The sequence below is a fragment of the Anser anser genome (assembly GCF_964211835.1).
Source record: "Anser anser genome assembly, chromosome: 6".
In the NCBI taxonomy this organism is placed as follows: domain Eukaryota; kingdom Metazoa; phylum Chordata; class Aves; order Anseriformes; family Anatidae; genus Anser; species Anser anser.
The window spans coordinates 10,255,892-10,270,595 of NC_139726.1; the positions used below are offsets into that span (position 1 = coordinate 10,255,892).

At 48.7% G+C, this 14,704-nt stretch overlaps 1 protein-coding gene across 3 annotated transcripts in view; it reads left to right on the forward strand.

Moving 5' to 3' along the window:
* CFAP65 (cilia and flagella associated protein 65) overlaps nucleotides 1-14,704 on the forward strand; it is a 32,236-nt gene that overhangs the window by 2,883 nt on the left and 14,649 nt on the right. For all 3 annotated transcript variants that reach the window (XR_014585953.1, XR_014585954.1, XM_083841542.1), the window contains exons 5-18: nucleotides 1,258-1,424; nucleotides 2,729-2,928; nucleotides 3,624-3,769; nucleotides 4,910-5,132; nucleotides 5,479-5,744; nucleotides 6,264-6,464; nucleotides 6,901-7,263; nucleotides 8,263-8,400; nucleotides 9,323-9,568; nucleotides 9,999-10,223; nucleotides 10,918-11,070; nucleotides 11,637-11,802; nucleotides 12,976-13,104; nucleotides 14,027-14,252. Coding sequence is in view for 1 of the 3 variants with exons in the window: in XM_083841542.1 (XP_083697668.1) it covers nucleotides 1,258-1,424; nucleotides 2,729-2,928; nucleotides 3,624-3,769; nucleotides 4,910-5,132; nucleotides 5,479-5,744; nucleotides 6,264-6,464; nucleotides 6,901-7,263; nucleotides 8,263-8,400; nucleotides 9,323-9,568; nucleotides 9,999-10,223; nucleotides 10,918-11,070; nucleotides 11,637-11,802; nucleotides 12,976-13,104; nucleotides 14,027-14,252 (2,849 nt within the window). In the remaining 2 variants the exon portion in view is untranslated. The remainder of the gene's footprint in view (nucleotides 1-1,257; nucleotides 1,425-2,728; nucleotides 2,929-3,623; nucleotides 3,770-4,909; nucleotides 5,133-5,478; nucleotides 5,745-6,263; nucleotides 6,465-6,900; nucleotides 7,264-8,262; nucleotides 8,401-9,322; nucleotides 9,569-9,998; nucleotides 10,224-10,917; nucleotides 11,071-11,636; nucleotides 11,803-12,975; nucleotides 13,105-14,026; nucleotides 14,253-14,704) is intronic.

Below are 14,704 nucleotides of genomic sequence, written 5' to 3' on the forward strand. Positions count from 1 at the left end.
TCACTTGCAGGAACCTGTCCTTAGGGGAGGTTCTAGTGTAGAAACACAGAAAGCGTTCCCAGGTCTTCGCGTGCTGCCTCCCACCATGTCAGTAAGATAACCAACCCTATTTGAACTGCCTGCCCCTGGTTTGATCCCAGGGAGCCTCAGCTGGCTGGCTTTAGTGCAGTACCTAGGCTGAGGGATTCACCCTCTGCTATGTCACAGGAGACCCCTGTCTTGTAAATTGAAAGGCTGATGATCTTCTATAAGGGATTTTCTACAAGGGATAGATGATTTTCTATAAGGGATACTTCAAGGACCTCCCTTTTTGTGGGTGGTGCTTTCTTTAAGCTTAATTTTTGGCAGCAATGATTCTTATTACTGGCCCGTTTTCTTGGTCTTCAGCTTGTGACGGGTGTCTGTGTTGCTCTGAATGTCAGCCTCTGGCTCGTGTCCACAGCTACATGCCTGTGAAGTGTATCTCCGTCCTGGCCAGAGTGTGATCACTGGGAGGGGCCCTGTACCTTGGTCTCTTAGTATCTTGATTTTTTTCTGTTGACTGTGGAGTGTTTTCCTTGTAAAATAAGCTGCTGGCCTCGCTCCATTTCCAGCAGATAGTTTGTACCACATCAATCACTAGAGCAGGAGACTTGCTTTCTCAGAGGGATCACCGCATGTGCTGCAGTGCCCGAGGTCTCTCCTTACCTGTAAAAGTGGTGCCCAGGAGGAGTGAGGATGGGGGGAGCATGGAAGACACATATCTGACAATTTCTTCTGTCTTAGCTGGCCAGCAGATGCCCTGGGGCTAGTTGTACACGGTGCTGTCAACGCTGCATCTTTAAGTTGTGTGTTATCTGCTTAGGTCTCTAGCTGACAAGGCACTTAATCGAGGACTGATATTTCTGTGCTGGTGGAGATCAAGGAGAGGCTGTACATGCTTCAGTTAACCTGAACTGGGAGCTTGAAAACACTGAAACTATCAATCTGCATCAAAACCACTCGGGTGAAACAAATGTGGCCTCAAACTGCGCTCTCAGAGTGTGTTCGTGTGTTCGTGACACAGTGAGGAGCGTGCCTGAATGCCTTCCTTTCGGAGTGCTTCACAGGCTCTCTCTCCAGCACAGAAGCTTTCCCTGGTGCCCCTCTCACAGATGTTTTTGTTCCCAACAGCCTCCCAGAGGTGAGGGTTGGGTGATGGGTGTTCGCTGGAGGAGCTGCAGTACCTGCAAGAGGGACCCCCATCTAACTGCCGTCTCCCTTTGCTCTTCTGTGCAGAGGGACTACGAAGACAGCATCTGCTTTAGGAAGGCCGAGGGCGAGTTCTCTGTCACCCTGCGTGCTACGCTTCCGCGCCCGTGTCTGTCCTTCCCGGCGACTGTCCAGCTGCCCGTCTGTGCCGTCCACAGTGTCACGGAGACAACGTTCACCGTGCGCAATATTGGGTGAGTGACGTGTGGCTGAGCAGGCCCTCCTTCTGTTTTGTCAGATATTTGGCTACCTTCTCGGGCTTTCAGCTCATTTCAGTTGTTATTAGATCTTCTGGCTGTCTTAGCAGTCAGCAGACCCCTGCCTCCTCTGAGATCGGAGCAGAAAAGGCAGCAGAGGTGGTAGTACAGATCAGATCTCACTGCGGGCACATCTTGGCATTCCGCATCTGTCTGATTCCAGCGTGCTCTGAGAACCATTCATGCGCAGGAAATAGTCAGTGACCAGCAAGTGTCCCGCAGAGAACATCCCGTGTCCACAGGAAAGGCCTGGGCTTCTGCTTAATCAAAGGCAGCATGCCCACAAGAGCAGGGAGAGATGAAGTACCAGCTGGAAACGTTTTAGTCTTTCTGTGACTTGGCCTCTAAGCAGCGGCAGGATTCTGTGGTTTGGACTCATCCTTTAGGAGCAAAGATGCTCCCAGTTAGCAAGGACTGTCTTGTTTTAATTGAAGCAGTTTTATAAATAGGAAAGCAGAGGAGAAGTTTGCAGGTAAGAAGGAGGTGTACTTCAAACCATTTACGGTGAGTGACAGTCAGAGCAAAATACCTTTTACTAGCTGAAAAATAGCCTGCGCTGCCCAAAATGTTCAGTTGATGTGGTTATGAGGGTGGAAAGTCAGCGGGCACATGTACCTTCAGCAGAGCAAGGGATCAGCCAGAAACCATTTCAAATGAGTCATTTTCTCCTTTGAGAAATCACTTGCACTGAGGGACCTGGGGTGGTAGAGGATATGGATGGTGAGCAGCACACTGCTTAGGATCAATATAATATAAAAGCCAGTGTTATGTCATGTTCTTTGCACAAATCGAACAAGCAGAGCGAGCTTGCTCCGGAGGAGAACTGAATGAGGTGTTAGGAAAAGAGTTCAGTCCTCTCGTCTCACCTGGGCATGTAACAGAGGAACAAATGTTCATTTGGAGTTAAGTAGCAGCAAATGTAGATACAGGAAAAGCATATGCTTCATTCCGGAGCTGATTTGTGTGCTGTCACATGATGAGGCTGAGAGATTTTTTGGCCATTAATTAAGTTCTAGGATGTAACGGCAAAGATTAATTAAAGCGTAAACACAGCATTTACAGGCATTAGAGACAAATTCCTTCCCAGCATCACATATTTGGCGGGATGCGTGAGGGGTTCTGACGTTCAACACTGGTTGCTTAACATCCTCAGTGAGCAACCCACTGGGAAAGGCCCATCCTCTGCACGATTGCGCAGGCAGCAAAGGTTTCATTCATCTTCAAATGTCTCTCTTTGCTAGTGATCTCATCACTGTGTTTGCCTGGGAGACGCCAAGCCCTTTCTACATGATTCCTGACCACGGCATGCTGTCTGCAGGTGATGAGTGCACGATCAAGGTGGTCTTCCAGCCCAAGGTGGCTGTGGTGTGTGACGTGGCAGCAACCTGCTGGTTTGGAGGTGAAGAGAAACTAAAGAGGACTCTGCAGCTAAAAGCCCGGGGTGAGTCATTTGTGCAAGTAGTACTCAAAGTAATGTGTATTGTCCCTAACCGCGAAACAGCATTCCGCAGGGATGCAGGAGGCTACTGCGTTCGCAGGCTTGGGCCGTAGATGGCTCACCCACTGACGAGCAAATGAAGCCCGCGGTTTGAAAGTGGCCTGTGAAATTCTCTAATAGACTGTTGTCGGTTTGGAAGTGTGATCTGAAGAGACAACAGAGTCTAACGTGCCCCGTGGCATGCTTTGGCCAAACTGACGTTTCTGCTGCCTGCTTAAACCAGCAGATGGGAAGAAATGAGATGAGTTCACTGGTGGAACAAAAAAACCTCCAGGAACTCCTTGTCTTCCTGCACTCAGTTTCTCATGGCTGTCTTTGCCAGCCAGAGAGACAGAGGGATATTCTAAAGCTTTCAGGATGCCAGCAGGCTATAATCTGGAATAACCACAATGGTTCCATTAACAAGCCTGTGCCTGAAGTGCCTTATACGGCCACTGACAAAGAAAAGATGTGACTCTGTTTAGTAAATTGAGGTCGGAAGGGAGCTCATTTGGTTTAAAGCAGGGCCAGCTTTGAAGGCAGATCCAACCTCAGAGTTATCTGAGGTTAATTAGAGGCTTGTCTAATTGAGAGTTGAATATCCAAGGGCGGAGATTCCACCACGCTTTCTTAACGCAGTATATTATCTTCTTTAACAGCCAAATACCCCTACCTGCGGGTGAATGTGCCAGGGGAACAGTATGAAGGTGTAAAGCCTGGGAAGTTTCGGGACGTGCTGTGCTTTGGATCCGTGCCAGTGGGCACTACAGTGGAGAAGTGTGTAGAAATCTTCAACTTGTCCGTGGTATGTGGAGAGGGAGACTACTTCTTGTAAGAGGTTGACATGCTGGCATGTTTCCCTGGGGGATGTGGTTCTGAGAATATCCCTTAATGTTGTGAAAATAGCCCAAGTGGGAGTTGGAACAAAGCAGAAATGATGAACCTTCCACCGCCAACAAGGCCATTCACCCTTGCCCTCTGCCTTCCAGCTACGACACTAGTAACTCATTCATTTGCAGCACGGTATGGAAGCTCCTGCCTGCTTCTCACTGCACTTGGTGCAGATCAGGCAGCCGCTGCGGTCCTTCCTGCAGCTCTCCTGCTCACACCGGCCATGCCCATCAGTCCTGCGTGGCAGTTGTGGCCGCCTCAAATTGGTCTGCATGTGTCCCAGGCAGCTGATAGACCTTCTGGTGTCCTCAGTGAGCTGCAGCCTGGCAAATTGCTCTGAGTCAAATGGGCTGCATTTGAGAACCTTGTTTATGTGCCAGCTCAGCCCATTCCAGACCCCTTAAAGGCTGGGTGCACTCCGACTGCTGGCATGGGTGACAGCAGTGCTGGGTCTTCAAAAGACTATGAAACCTAGGAGTGTCAAAAGCTTAATCATTTGTAATACTGTCATTCATTCTGCAGCAGTGCCCAGCATACCCAGCTAAGAATCAGGACCTTCTTTCAGGGGCAAGAGGACGGAGTTACAGCATCATTCTTTTTTTTTTTTAATTTTTTTTTTTTTTTGTGAAAAGAAAATCCCCAGATGAAGAGGGAGTGTGGATGGAACGAAATAAGTTATTTGCTTGCCTGTTCTCCTGGCCGCTGCGACCACTTTGGCTACACTGGCCCTTGAGGACACCTTGAGTCAGCCTCACCCCCCCTCCTAGCAGGAGAGACACTCTGTCCCTAGAGTTCCCCAGGACATTTTGCTGCAGCCCGCTGATTTCTGAGCATATGGTGGGTGGGAGCCTGCTGCCCATAGTGCCCCAGCAGGACTGGGTTGCATGTGTCTGCACAGTGTTTCTGTGCTGCGCCACAGTAGATTTGGTGTTCTTGGTGATGTTGGCCTGTGCTAAAAGCTGCAATTCTTTACTGATTAGTGTTCTGCATACAGAACGACACCGTCCTGGCTCTTGTGGGTTCCTGTGTTAACCTATTTCTTTTCTGCTTGCAGGTTGATGCACCGTGTAGGATAGAAAGAGCGAAAGACCCTCTGCTCCAAGATCATGTCTTCTCCTGCGATGTGTCCCACAGTGTTGTGCCTGCCAAAGGGAAGCTGGTCTTGTGCATACGATTTCAGCCACGGACAGTAGGAGAGCACAGCACCGATTATTTCACCATTATATCGGCTGGATGCCTCCAGCAGACCGTTCTGAAGGTGGTTGGCTCATGTAAAGGTATCACAGTGAAATCCTTTCATGTTCCTCTCCGCCTTCCTCCCAGCCTTGAAGGGAAAGGGCTAATGCCTGGAGAAGGACTGTCATAACCCTCAGTCATAGACTTACCTTCTGCTGCCATCCAGGCTGTCCCTGGTGCAGTCTTTGAAGTTTATATTTGCTTGAGACAGATGTAAAGTTGTTGGAAGTGAATATCCAGCTGTGTGCTAGGACTGGTGGGTTTGCTAATGAGATCATTCATCATTCTAGTTTGGGGAGATCAGTTAGGCGCAGCAGTGGTTTGTGACATCCTGATAGAAAGGAGATATGACAGGTCCAAGATCTGTCTTGCACGTTTTTGTTCTAGGTCCTTTGGTGTCCTTGCACCAATTCTCTGTGGACTTCGACTGGATCAATCTTGGGGAAAGTTCGATGCAGATACTGAAAATCAGCAACATCTCAGATGTCCCTGCATACTACCAGTTTGATATTGATGGCAGGGGGAGTGTCTTCTCTTTGGATCACCCCTGCGGCGTCCTGGAGGGCACAACAACACGAGCACTGAAGGTGACCTTCCGACCTGCTCACCCCATCAGCTATCACCGCCGAGTGGTGTGCCTTGTCCACCATCAGGTACGAGAGGCAAAGGGTGGTATCGGAGCTCTGACAGCTCAGAGGGCTTTCCCAGTGTAACCCACCAGGGCCGGCCCCTCTCAGTTAGCAGCCCCTGGAAATCTATTCCCACTGCATTTACAATGATGCCCGTCCTGGGCTCTTGCTCGGCAGACTCTCCATGGTGCAGGTTCCTCTCATCAGTAGGGGGCTGATGTGGACAGGCACAGTAGTACCTGCAGGAGCAGGGTGGTGGCAGGGGGAGTGAGGTGAGGTATGTCCTCAGAGTCTCGTGTCCACTTAAGCATCCAAGTGATATTTTGCTGCACAGCTGTGCACGGAGTGCCTTCAGCGTTCCTTCCAATTGCCTCAAAGTTCTTGGGCCACATCAAGACAGAAAGTAACTGGCAGTCTAAGAGAGCAGACTCTAAGGCTTTCCCAAGCACGCTTTTGGGAGTGAGGTGCTAGGCTAGTGTAACGTTCAAAGCGATCACAGAACGGCAGCTTATTTCTTACAAACCTTTCTGGTGTTTTTTCCAGGGACCCTTGTATGTGGACTTCTTTGGTACCTGCCATTCAGACACAGCTAAGCCAGCCATCCTACAGGCAAGACATCTCTCCTGGTTTCGAACCAATATGGTGAGGGGGCTGACCTTCTATCCCCCCGATATCCTGAGTGCGATGCTGAAGGATGGGATGCTGCAGATGGATGAAAAAAGAGCCCTCATGCTGCCTCCTGAGGTAAGAGTTGCCCTCCCCGAAGTTTAAGATGCCCCAGTGCTGTTCTCTGCAGAGGCTGGGCTTCTGTTGCACAGGCTAGACAGACCTAGAAGGACTTGCAGGTGCCACCCTGACCTCCTTAGCGTCTCTGCTGGTAATGTTCCCAGCACACACTAACAATATCTGCGTTGGTTGGGTCTTACCAAGGCTCTGCTGCTAAGCTGCTGTCTGGCTTTAGCTCAGTCACGGGGGCTTCTTTTGCCACGTGCAGCTTCAGAGTGAGGATTGGCTGCAAATGGAAGCATCCTTAAAGCCTAGACTTTATGCTGTCCTGGGAACTGTTACTGAAGAGCATTTTGCATGTTTTTTTGCTCACGAAGGCAGTCAGGACTCTAGTGCCTTCTGTCTCCCACAGGCACATTTTCCCTGCTCACACTGAGACCTTTCAATCCTGCAGATCCCACTGGACAAGCCCCCCAAGGAATACACTGAAGCCAGCTCCATGACTGAGTATTTCTATGATGGCATAAGCAGCGACCTGGCCTTGTTTCCCCCCCATGTTAGTGTCAGCCCCAGGGAGTATGATTTTGGTTGCTGTGTGCCGCTCCACAAGGTAGAACCGCTTCCTCTCTGTGTGACCAACCACACCAAAGGAAAGATCACTGTTGCCTGGACTCCAAGCCACAGCAGTGCCTTCCAGGTGACACCCGAAATCTGTGACATCCCGCCTTTGAAGTCTTCAGCCTTCCGTGTCCTCTTCCAGCCCACTCAGCTCAACAGCCTTTATGCGGCAGAGCTGGAAGGCTTTGCCTTCTACAAGGTTAGTAGAAATTACTAGCACCAGATTCAGGTGAGGGATTAGCAAGAGACTTTGCAGACCTTTTCGGGAGTTAAAATTCGAATGGAGCCTTTCATGTTGAATTTAGCAAACCTGCATCCTTTCTAAGATCCTGTGGCCACTGCCGCAATACACTGGTGGGTTAACATTTCTCCTTCGTCTGTGTCCTGGCAGAGATAAATCAGCAAAACTAGCCATAGCTCATGCGTATAGACAGCTGTGATTACTCTTACTGTGTAGTGAATGTGAAGTAACGCACGCTTTGCTGAAGGAGAAATTGCTATGAATAACTGAACTGATATTGTGGACGGCAGTCTGCAAAAGGATGGGTGTTGCGGCCGGGGTGATGGGCAGTAACTTGTTTGTGTCTGGGCCTCCACAAGAAGAGCACTGCACGCGATGGCACTGTGCATCATTGCGGCCTCTCTTCCCGTGTGATGTGGGATTCACACCTCACGAAGTTGCAGTCACAGGAGTGTTAGCATCCTAAAATGAGGATGCTCCGTGGTAGGATGCTGCCTGGTAGGAGGGAGATCTTCGTTAGGCTGCTGACTGAATGGGTATCTGGGAATAATCTTCAAGTCAGGAGTATTATGGGCTCAGGTAAAGGATGAATGCTTGTTTTCAGTGACTTCCTGTAAAGTGCTAACTCTGGGATCTGCACATATCTCAAGCTGCACAAGAGGGTCTGTAGACACTCCTTCCCTAAGGCAACCCTTGTGGTACCACAGAACAGATTGGAGAGACCCTTCTGCTCAAAAGTCACTCAGTGGTCTCTCTGCTCTGAAATGTAGCTGTTTGGAAGAACAGCACTCACGTTCCTCATCCTGCACCAGCCAGTCCTTCCCTGAAGAAGTCAGTTCCTCAGGCCCAGGGGTGTCAGTGAAGCAAACTGCTGCCTGCGATGGTACTTGCTCTTGTAGGCACCTTGCCACACTTCCTTCCCACGTGCACTCAGCTCTGTCTCTCGTGTGCCTGCAGGTTCTGAGGCAGTACAGCAACATCGAGGAGGATGCCACCATTTGCCCGCCCTGGTGCCTGACTGTCAGGCTGAGGGCGCACACGTTCGAAGCAGAACGGGAACACTTCATCCCACAGTACATCCTTGACGTCCCCAAGGTGCGTGACGGGTTGATGTACTTAAAGAAGTTTGGATTTTGCAGAGATGCTCAGTGTTTACCTCTGAACTTTCCACCTTGTGCCCCACTGCACCAACCTAAGATGTGACTTAGGTGATTTATGATGGTGTGGAGGCTCCTGATTTGGGACAGAAGTAGGATGCCCCTTCTCCTGTGTTATCTTCCCAGCCCCCAGTGTGACAGCTTGCACTGAGCATCTCATCAGCTCTGAGAGGAGAGCTGTTGGGTTCTCCTTCCTTCCTATTGGAAGTGGATGTAGGCACTGACAAGGGTGCTTAGTCCCTTCTTAGGTGCCTCAGACACTCTGCACACACTTACACAAGTGGAGAGCATCTCACAGAATCCATGCTTCTGGAAGAGAAGTGGCTTGCAAGGTGGAGTGGAAGTTTTCCTGTCTCTTGTTGATGTATTTGTAGCACAACAAAGTATTGATTCTGTGAGGTAAAGTGAGATCTGATCCTGGGAAGTAAGAAGAGTCTTAAAAACCTCTTAGAAAATCTCCTCACCTAGTTCAGGGCACACAGCCCACACCTGATATGCATGAACTGGAGCAAATTCCAGCCTGTTGGATTTCTTAATCCAAGAGATTACTATACATGCAGAGACTGCAGGTCCCAGCAAGGAGCTTACTTATTGGCACAGAAAGCCTTGCATAATGGAAAGTATATTCATTAGTCACACGCATGTATGAAAGGTGAGAAGGGAAAAGACTATACATTGTGTACCCTTGGGTGATTTGCTTCCTTTCCTTGAAGAGAAGCAGTTACAGAGTTCTCCACAGGCTCAGGATGGTGCTTATTGAAACCTGGAATTCAATGGGAAAAAAAAAAAAAAAAAGCTTTTTCTTTAAGCTGGCTTTCTAAGCCTAATGCAAACAACCCTTTTTGCTTTTTTTCTTCTAGACTTTTCCTCCCGTGGCTTCTGACACTGACACCTACTGCAGTATTCTGCTCTTGAACACAGGCACCTCACTGACAACCTTCAGTGTGAACCAAACTGCTTGTCCCTCTGTTTTGGTCAAGCCCCACTCAGGACACATCATTCCAGGAGGCCACCAGATTTTCTTTCTCTCCACTCACCCAGTTAACACGATCTCACAGCAGCATGTCCTGCCCTTGCAGCTGAACTCCTGTCCTGGATACACCAAGGTAGGGAGTGAGAAGTAGAAGCTGGTAAGAAAGGTTTCTTCCCTTGTACTCTTTTTTTTTTTATTATTTAATTTTATCAGTGACCTGCACTGTGACACCTGTTATATCTCCTAATGGTTAGTTTGGATTTTTCTCTTTGGAAATAGGAATGAAAGAACACTTTCAGCATTTAAGGTGGGAATCCACATTGCATATAGAAGATGCTTGCGATGCCAGACATCCTGTACCCCTTGTTCCTTGGGTCTCTGTCTCCTGTAATGCACTATACTGTGCTCAGGGACCTCCTTGGCAGCCCACTTCAGAGTCCTTCCTGTCCTCCTTCAGCCCCAGTTTGTTCTTGCTTTCTTTTTGGAAGGAGCAACATCTTTGCGAGGTCCATCCAGAGGTCAGCTGAGACTTCTGGTCTGTTACTTTTCTCTGAATTCCACAGGAGATTGCCATCAGGAGCTGTGCGGAGTCCCTTCTCTTGCTCTTAGAAGGTGATGGGAATCTATACTTCAAGCCCATCTATAAAGGGACCTCCTCGACCCGTATGTACACCATAAAGAACTGCACAAGGCTGCCCATGGCCTTCACATGGAAGATCCAGCAGTCTGACAGCAAGGTCCTGTCTGTCAGGCCAGCCACAGGCTTCCTCCAGCCCTGTGAAGCCGTGGTAAGTTCAGGTTCTACCAAAACTGTATTTTGCTCTCTGCAATGCAGCTGTGGAGTGTTTAGAGCAGAAATATGAGGGCTGCTGATTGTTTGGTCATTAATGCCAAACTGGGAGAATATCCCCTTGTCTGTGTCTTAGCTTGGGTTGCTAGCCAAAATCTGCAGTTCTGCGGTTTCCCATGATCTGGATTTGCCCAAACGTGATGACATCCTCCTTGACTACAAGACCAAATGAGTTTTAAACAGGGACTAGATAATGATAATGAGTTTTAAAGAGGGACTCTGGGTGGGTCTGGGTAACCACACAGCAACAACTGTGTTTTGCACCTGGATATATTAATAGATGGAGGACGAATGAGAGCACAGGAGAGTTCGTTATGTTCTTCTGCTGTTCTTCTACCTGTAAACTCAGGTTCTAAATCTTTACTGCATTCCCTGAGTGCTTTTTAAGAGTAGTGAGGATGAACAGATCTCCAAGGGCTGACTTTGAAGATCTGAATGTGCATTCCTGTGAGCCATCAATATGAGCCTCTGACACAGACAGAGGTGATGGAGGACTGAAGTGAATGTCTCCAGTGCTCTCTGTAGATCACTGCAGTGGAGGAAAGGGCTCTGCATTGAATGGCAGGAGCTCCAGACCATTGGCTCTGGTCTGGAGCTTCTGTGAGCTCTCTCCTTCCCTCTTGTAATTCCAGGCTCAGGAATGGACTTTTACTCCTGACAAGGTGACCAAGTATCTCCTGCGAGCTGTGGTGTTCGTGAGCTGGAAAAGCCCAGCCCCTGCGTCTCCCAAAAGCGTCCATTATACCTTACGGATTGTTGGGGAGGGAGCACTGGGCACCATCAGGGTAAGGAACTGGGACCCACTGGGTAGCAGGAGGGGGACTGGGTTGGGATAGTCCACAGATCTGTGCAGCTGCCTTAATTTTCAGGCAGGTTTCCTAAGGAACCAGAGCTAAATAAAATAATATTTTGTAAGTCAATTCCCAATGTCAGTGTTGTTGGGCAGTTGGATAGAAAGGTCTCAGAGATGTTTAGTCACTATAAATTGCATGCAAGTGGATTGCCAGCTAAAAGAGAGGAGGGCTTTTGGTGCAGTCATGGAGGGGCTGGCAGACAGAGACACACTGGCAGCCTTTGTGCCAAGTGCAGCTGGCCAGCTAGTGTCCTCACAGCCCCTAACATGTTGCATCCTACCCAGCTAGCAGCCCAAATAACGCTAGGAGAAAGCCTTTGGAGTCCCTTGCAGCCCTGTTCCAGCATCTCCTAGGACATGCGAGGCCCTGCACAAAGTAGGGAGCTCTTTACACTGTGTGTTGTGTGCCAAGGGATCAGCACAGTGATGAGCTGAGCAGTGACCACACTTGCTCACTCTGTGTAACAGTGACCTTTGCATGGTGGGCTTGTGTTCCAGGCACTAAAGGAGCACCTGGACCTTGGAAATGTTCTGGTTGGTGACCTGCAAAGCTGCAGCATCGTACTGCTGAATGATGGCATCTGTTCTCTGAAGTTCATCCTCAGCGTGGAACAACTGATCACCAGGCCTTGTGACCCTGAGGAAGTCTGCAGCGATCCACTGGGTACTGTGGGAGAATTAGCTTGGAATGGGGCCGTGGTCTTCCCTTCTTTTCTGCAAAATCACACTAGTATGAACGTAGAGGTTGGGCTGCTTGCTGGCTAACATGCAACTATTGTCATAAGCACCTTAAGGAAACCATATTTTAAGAGGTAAAAGTATGCTTGAGAGGACATGAGGCAATCTGTGTGAGGGTACAGCAAAACAGCTTATTTTGTACTGTGCAAGTGCTAGAAACATTTCTGTGTCGTGTTAACTTTGCAAAACCTTTCTCAGGAAACACACATACCTTCCTATCCCCATCACTGACTTAATCAAAAATATCTGTGTTGGCTTCTTGCTCAAAGTTAATTTTGTCTGTGTGTGTGTGTGTGTGTGCATAATTCTGAGTAAAATCAAAGCAGCGGTGTTTGTTCTACATGTACTAAGGACTGAAGAAAATGTTTTTCATGGGCTATTAGACTGTTACATTTTAAAGATCCAATTTGAAGTACATATATTTGGCTAAAATAAGTGAGAAGAAATGCTGGGAGACTCATTGGAGGGAATTCCCACTGCATGGGCACCTCTTACAACCCAGTGGGAAGGAGGCTACCCGGACGCTGGGATGTGGAGACCAGGCACATCAGTCAGAAGTCAGAGGGAGCTATGCCACCTAGCGCAGCCCTGGTAAGATGGCAGGTGCTGGTGCTTGCACTGCGCAAAGGATGTGAAGGTGCTTCTGCACGGAGGTGCACAGGAGGGCAGAGGGCGGTTCTGGAAATAATGCAGGCAGGGTGTGCGCTGTCACTCACCCTGTGTGTGAGTGTGGTTTACATCTTATGTTTGCTGAAAGAACAGGTCCCTCAGTGATTGAGAAGCACCTGCTGCTTTGCTTAGGGATTTGCTACAGGTGACTCTTCTATCTTGCTGGAAAAAGCAAACCTCAGAGCCTGGTGATTGAAGTTAGACCAACTGAGACCTTGAAATAAGTTGTGAATTCCCAGCAGAGAAGGGAGTTAAACAAAGCGGCTTCCCAGAAGAAATGGTGGAGTCCAACCTTCGGCTGCCTTTCCAGAGGGCCTCCTCTGGGGAAGTTCTCTGCACTTTGGCTGCCTGGGGAGCTGTGCTGAATGCATGTGTGGTGTCAGAGACACCAGTGGTACCAAGAGCTCACGCCACCTCTTTTCTCCCACAGCTTTAGAGCTGGAACCCTCCAGAGGGACGATCCCTGCGAGGTCAAAAGCTTTTGTGAGAGTATCGGTCAGGCCAGCCCGTCGGCTGCATTACACCTGGTCAATCAAATATAATATTTGCACCCCCACAGGTAAGAGATGGGCGTTTTGGGGAAGGGGGAGAAATTCACTCCCTCCCAGCCAAGTAGACTGTGCTTGGCAGCACAGGCTGCAGACAGGCTGTGCAGCACAGTTTCCAATGTAACAGCACAACATGCAGAAATCCCTGTGCTGAGCAATTTGTCAGATCCTGCATGCTGTTTCCCTTTTGCTTCACCTTTTGAGATTAGATATGATAGATTAGATTAGATTAGATTACATATGATTGAGCCACAAGGCACAGAAACAGGGAAAGCTCTAACTTCCCTGCTGCTGTGCTCACAAGGTTGTGTGCCCCTCTGCATAACCATGGCTTCCTATGATATATCCTGAAATATATTCTGAGAACTTCATGCAACCAGTCCTATGTAGCAGGGGTCCTTTTTACAGGTCTGGATTGGTCCATGTATGATACAGAAAGTACTAGAACTAGAAAGGCGTGGAGAATGGCAGCAGGGATATTCAGAGGTGAGGAGCAGTATCTGTACAAGCAGGGAGTAGTTGGAGAAGGAGTTTTCACCTTGGAGAATAAAAAATGGCAATGCCACATGGATGGTATGGAGAAGACAACATAAAATATATATATATATATATTGTCTGTTTATTTTCTTCCCAGTGTGCAAACAAGGGGTGCTTGGTAAAGTGATTGGGCTGTAGGCTTAAACCAAAAAAAGCATGGAGTTGCACAGAACTAAACTGTGAAAGTACCCTGTTGACAAGGACCATATTCATAGACTTTAGGTGATTTCTAAAAGCAGAATTTAAGTTATGGCTGGAAGTGGGTGGTTCAGAGGTTTTCAAACGCTGCCAAAGAAAAGACTGTGTGCAAGTTCTGTGCTTTCTTTGGCCCGGGTAGCGTGTCTATCCGGTCTGCTGTCGTGGACAGCTGCCCCTTAGTGGTGTTTCTCTCCCAAGCTCCGGATCTTGCAAGCACGAAAGAAGAGCCACAATCCCTCTGCCGCGTAGAAGCAACAGGTGTCTACCCGGCCTTCTGCATCGCAGATGCCTGTTCAGCAGGGAGTGCTAGCGGTGTCAGCACGCTGTACCTCTGGAGGCTTTTCTCCTTGGACAAATTGAATGAATACTTGGAACAAGACCCAGCTCCCAGCGAACTCACGTACAGAGTTCCTACAAGGCACAGGTGAGATGAGGAGCTCTCAGTTGCTAGCACAAGCCCTACATAGGTGCTGTGGCTGTGGGCCTGTTTGGCAGCTTACTGCTGCATAGCACTCTGTTATTTTATTCTAGCCCCTGCAGGCAGTTCCACTTCTCTCCCTTCCTAGAGAGGAGCAGCACAGACAAAGAATAATTAAATTTCAAGGGATCTCTAGAAGTCTTTGCCCAACCTCTTGTTCAAAACAGGGATAACTACATCAGGTCACTCAGGGCCTTGTCCATTTCAATGCTGAATATCTCCAAGGGTGGAGAAACCACATCCAGAATCATTTAGGCTGGAAAAGACCTTCAAGATCATCAAATCCAAGATGGACTTTCCTGGATGTTTTTTCCTAATATCTAATTTGAATATCTTGTGTTGCAGCTTCACGCTGTTTCCTTCCTTGAGCCTTTGCTTCGTAAGGCTGAGCAAGTGCA